The following is a 5,568-nucleotide window of genomic DNA, read 5'->3' as shown; positions in this document are numbered from 1 at the left end:
TCAAAACTGTTACTCTGGGGAGGGCTGGATAACTTCCGGCCTTCAGTCCTCAGCACCTGGTGCATCATTTCAAACAAGCAAGTGCTCACTTTGAACGCAACAGTGCCAAGAGCTTAACCGCTGGCCCACCAGGCTGCAGGGTGGACTGAGAAGTCAGAACATTTACCAGAAACTAGAAATATTCCTTACCTTCCTGTGTACAGTACCAAGCATCACAAAGGTGTCAGGATTTCAACTGAAGTAACAGTCTTTATGTTTCTCTTTAGCTGCTTTGTCATTATGTCAAATTCACAAAAGCAAAGCGGAGAGAAATCAGTGAAAATCGGGGAGACTATGCCAAGGATATGTCTAATCCTTTCACAAGAATTTTGGAAATCTTCAGCAGCAGTTGTGCAACTATTCAAACCGCTTTCCAGCAACTGCTGGCATTCCAAGTTAAGTCATCCACACTGTACCGTACAGCTAACTACAAATACTAAAGCCACACTAGAGATTAAAAATTATCAAGAAAGCAAGCATTAAGCAGCCTTGGGACCAAGTCCATAAGTATGAAGCCAACTCTACCGTTCTGTGGACTGCATTCCAGTTCTCGGCATGTGGAACAGTCCAGGCATGTCAGGTTGCAGTCATATTCACAAGATGGTGAGTGTTTTTGGAAAACAGTTTATTTGTGAATTACATAATATTTTCAATTTTCCAAAATACATCTTACTAGATCCCTATAAAAGAAATCTAAATAAGTACAACAATATGAAATTAAGTTTGTTGCAACAGTCATTAAATATTTACTTCCACTGATATATACATACAGAATGCCACACAATGAGCTTGTTTACCCTTGGAATGTGTGCTGCGTCCCAGCAGTTATGCTCCATCTCCATATCCTCCAGTTCCACAACATGAAGACTCAATATTAACACTTTGTACATCCTTTATTATAGGCAGAAATCAAAAGTTTGTTGTTGTTAGGGTTTTGTTTTTAATAGAAATTAAAAGTAACCCTCTGCAATTTCACAGCTGTGGTAGTTTGTCTACGGGAGTATCAAACTTGAAGTCTGCTGGGAAGAGATCAGGAGCTCGAGGATAGATCAGCCTGTACGATTGTCTAATCGTAACATCGGCTACACCAGCAATATCACCAATTTCTAAGACAAAAAGCAAATAAGTCATTAGTTTTTACTTTTGCCATTTGTATTGAAGAAACCAGTAAGCAGAATTTATCAAGAAGCGCTATACACCTGGCTTAATTCATAACTCTCCCAAAAGCCTGGTAAAAATGGTTTTAACAATGGTGACTAGTGTTCTGCATACCTAAGTCTCTCTTCTCGCATGCCATAATTCAACTAATGCTATCAATCTTGGAGTAATATCAGCTTCAAACTGGCAGATGGCCAAGAGTACAAAAGTCATTAGAAACATCTACTGCAAACTCTACACATGCCCAGCAATATGCTAATAAATCGTCATCAACATCAGGATCTTAATTATTGTGCTTTAAACAAAAAACAGCAAAAAACAGAGTAAAAGCGATACCTTCAGCTAAACATAAAATGCCTTTACCTTCAAGCACACAGAGAAATAAGTCAGATGCACAGAGCGCTCTTTAACGAGCATAGGAAACGTTTGAGAAGCACAGAAACTTAAATTCATTCAAGATTCAACCAAGTTTGGAGTTTAAACCTTGAACTGCGTGAAAGCATTCAGCACTGTCTGAGGGCACTGAAGGAGCATGGAGTCATGTCTGTACCCATGGCAGGCAGCTGTATTTTGTTTTAACAATCACTCTTAAGAGACATAATCAAGTAAAACAAGGCAAGCAAGGATGAAGACACCATACTGCTTGGACTCTGGGTTGCTCACATGCCCAGGAAACTGGCAACATGGTGAGAGCTCCAGGGACAGAAGCAGCAGTGATTAATGCAGAACAAAGCACCACAACCTGACAGATAAAGGCTATTCTTCACCTAAAAGCAGCTCTCCACTATTGCTAGATTTTTAACATTTCTAATCTAAACTAGACTAGACACATCAACAGTGCTTCCACAGCCAGCTACCAGCAGTTGGATCTATTTGGCACACCCAAGTTCCAACCACCACAGCCTTAGCTCCCTTCCTTCCCCCCCGTGCTGCCCCCACATTGGTCTGATTCCCTCGAGCTCCGGAGCCTGATCCATGCTGCTCTGGAGCCCTGAACTCTTTACTGGCTTCCTCAGGGCTACCCTACCAGAAAGGAGTAATGCCAAAGGTGACCTACAGCCAAGTCTGCAGTCCCACCACTCTCGGTCTTTATCACAGGCTTGCAAGAAGTCGAGGAACACGTACTAATTTAGGTGATTCCCTGGCTGCTAGAATGATTAAAGACTCAATCTAATCTAAAGCCATAACGCTACCTGCGACTGCCCCCAAGTTTGCATTTGGAGTACTTCAGAGCAGCAGAATGTACACATGCAAATATTAGCATGGGTAAAAGTTAAAATTATACCCATGTGAATGCACTGGTCTATTGCATTCAAGAATCCCACTCCTAGGGCCAGAGGGAAGTGAACTCGGTTTACACTGAGCATAGTCAATTACTCAATTTTCATTTCGGGAAGTGGGAGATCCCGGGTTGGTCCTTGCTGTATGCAATTAGAATGGCAGCTTATCACTGCTTGCACAGACCTCATCCAAGTTCTACAGTAACACTGAATTCTCTTTCAAGCAGCAAGACGTAGGGAAGAAAGAAGGGGAAGAAAAAAAAAAAAAAGGTGAAGTTTTACCTTTCTGTGTCCTTTTCTCTGCAGAAGCTTGTGATGCCATGTAAATAGCTGCAGCTGCTACAGAAATAGGGCTTCTCCCAGGAACTAGATCTAATTCCACAGCTTTACGGGCAATATGCGTTGCTGCCATTTGTACTTGTTTGGGAAGACCCAGATTGGAACAGAATCTTGACATGAAGTCTCCAGTTGTAATCAGATCAACACTGGTTTCGAGAGCTTTCAATATAAGTTTAAAACACCGGCCTATTTCCTTCTTTGAAATCCTGGACACTGCACATATTTCTAAACAAAGAGTAAAAATTAAACTTCAGGATGGACAGCACTGGCTCCCCCTAAATAATCAAATTTTATTCACATTATATTAAAACCCACCAAGATGGCCAACATCATGAAGGCAACCATCACTAAATAAGCTTTGCACACCTGTGAAGCTTCCAAATCACTTCAGTCAGCACACATTTTTCATAAGGAGCTAATTAAGACAGCTTGCTTAGTAAGGGAAATTTGGTACTCAATGACAAAAAAAGTTGTATTCCTGTCAGGGAAAAGTTGCACATATTTACTGCAGAACTGTTGGTTCAAATTCAATTGCAACAGTCCCCATCATCCTCCGATCAAAGCCATATCTTTTCAGTTTCACCAACACTCAGAATTACTTTCAAATGCTAAATTTTTTTAATTCATTATGACAAAAAATCCCATGCCTGACTCATTTCACAAATATAACACATTTCCAGGCTCCCTCCTACCCTCCCTCCAAAGGTGAGCTGTAGCTGAGAACAACCAATTCAGCAAAGTCCAGGAATGAGAAAACCAACCTCCTACAGTGACAGTAACTAGACCTTTACTTCACAGCAAAATTGAATCTGTATCACTGAAAACTTACCTTTAAATGTTCTTGGAACACCCTCTTGCCTACAGGCTATGTAGAGACAAGCAGAAGCAATAGCATCATTACTCCTTCCCTTCAGGCTCTTTTGCTCATACACTTGCTTGAATAAATTATTTGTTCGATCCTTCAAAGCAAGAAGACTAAATTTAATTAACTCTAGGCCATTTAATTAGCAGCAATATCAAAAATTCATGTGCTCATTATATTATGCTAACTAAGTCAATGCCTGAACAATTTAAGGAAGGGAGACAGGAACTTACAACTATATTTCTAGGGAGGTTGATTCTGTCTGCCATGTTCGTAATTTCTTTAAAAGCATTCATCATTGCACGATCAGAGCTGCTCATAGTTCTGCGATTTTGGTACTTTGAATTCCCAAATTCATCAAAACTTGCTGCACCTGTGCCCTGAAAAGAAAAATTTTTATTGTCAATAAAACACAGGCAACTTCCTCCTCATTTCAAGAGCAAACATCTTGCAGCTTTTTACATGTTAATTCAAGGTGTTCGGTTTGAACAGTTGTGCAAATAAGTATCACTGAAGTAAATCATACAACTGAGCATTGTTCCAAACATCATGTTCTACACTTTGCATAAGTCTCAAATCATGAGCTCATTTCCAAGGTCCACAGATTATGCAGGGATTTTTCTTTACTAATGTAATAATAGTTCAAACAATCAAATGAATGATATGTACCAATGTGCGCAACTCAATTCTCCCATAACCACTGGTGAGGTCCAAGATTACATTTTATGCAACCAACCCATATGTCATTTAGGCTGCATCTGCACTGTGGCATACTGGCAAGTCAGACAAACAAAATTTTATGGCCAACGGGAGACCAGTTGTTACAATGGTAACTCAACATAAAAATGAGGGCATGGGCTAAGAGAACATCCAAACCAATGACCTATTCAAAATCAATTTGATACTGTGCCTGCTAGCAGCTGCAAGCCATAATTGTGCCAAAATGTAAATATCCATATACTCTGCCTTTACAGGAAAACCACCGATGTGGCTTGAGGTCTTAGGAGAAGTAAGAGCCACCAACTCAACCTGACAACTTCAAAACAAGCTTCCAACATGCATTTTTTTTTTTTTTGTACAACTGATGGTGTAAATTGCCTACTTCTGTTAAATATACAATCAATTTTGCCCAACTAAGAGGGTCTAAAATGTTCAATTAGCCATCGGTCTGAAACATACCTTTAACAAATGCCATGTCAGATTAGTAACAGCTGATGATGACAACATGGCCTGTAAATTCAGAAGAGCAATGTCTTCAATTTATATTGTCTACTTATGTGTTTGCTGTCACAGTGTGTGGGGCCATGAGTTCTCTCAAGTGAAAAACACTTCTTTACAACAATTCCACATCATGAGTAAAAGCCTGGATTCCCTGAATCAGCAAGCATTTCCTCCTTCCTGGCACCTTCAAACACCGTAGCTGGGCAGGAGCATCCAGCTTCCATTGCAGACAGATTTGGTCATTTAAACAAGCTGATATGGCAGCTGCTGCAGACACAGACTGCTACCCTGCTCTGTTTTGCCAAAACCAGTAAGCATAACGCAGATCTCGATCTATGACTGACTGCTAACCTGGCTATTCACATCCAGCACTTGCACATAGAGTTCTCAAATTGAAGACTCAGGAATGTATCAGGATACCCAGGTGGTACCAATTGGGGCCAGGACACAGCAAACGAAGTGCAGACCACACCCTGGCACCACCTTATTCCTCTGGGCTGCCCAGATGGAGTCAAGAGCTCATTTCTTCTTTCCTGACGCGTTTTTGGGAATCACCCTTCTATTTTAAAACAGACTCTAATTCTATAGTCTCTCCCCGGTGCACATCTGCTTTTAGTACATGTTCTTTGGCTGACACTAACACTGCTCACTCTTGACCATTCACTTAAC

The 5,568-nt window shown here is 40.7% G+C and overlaps 1 protein-coding gene across 1 annotated transcript in view; it reads right to left on the bottom strand.

The window, feature by feature from the left end:
* Window positions 1-651: 651 nt before the first annotated feature.
* GTF2B (general transcription factor IIB) overlaps window positions 652-5,568 on the bottom strand; it is a gene marked incomplete at its 5' end in the record, with an annotated part of 22,272 nt that continues 17,355 nt past the window's right edge. Inside the window, 4 exons of the mRNA XM_010075199.1 lie at window positions 652-1,145; window positions 2,760-3,041; window positions 3,646-3,775; window positions 3,912-4,058. Coding sequence (XP_010073501.1) covers window positions 1,012-1,145; window positions 2,760-3,041; window positions 3,646-3,775; window positions 3,912-4,058 — 693 coding nt within the window. The remainder of the gene's footprint in view (window positions 1,146-2,759; window positions 3,042-3,645; window positions 3,776-3,911; window positions 4,059-5,568) is intronic.

The sequence above is a fragment of the Pterocles gutturalis genome, unplaced genomic scaffold, assembly GCF_000699245.1.
Source record: "Pterocles gutturalis isolate BGI_N339 unplaced genomic scaffold, ASM69924v1 scaffold12727, whole genome shotgun sequence".
NCBI lineage: Eukaryota > Metazoa > Chordata > Aves > Pterocliformes > Pteroclidae > Pterocles > Pterocles gutturalis.
The sequence above is the reverse complement of the archived record's forward strand: the minus strand, read 5'-3'. Positions and strand labels throughout refer to the sequence as shown.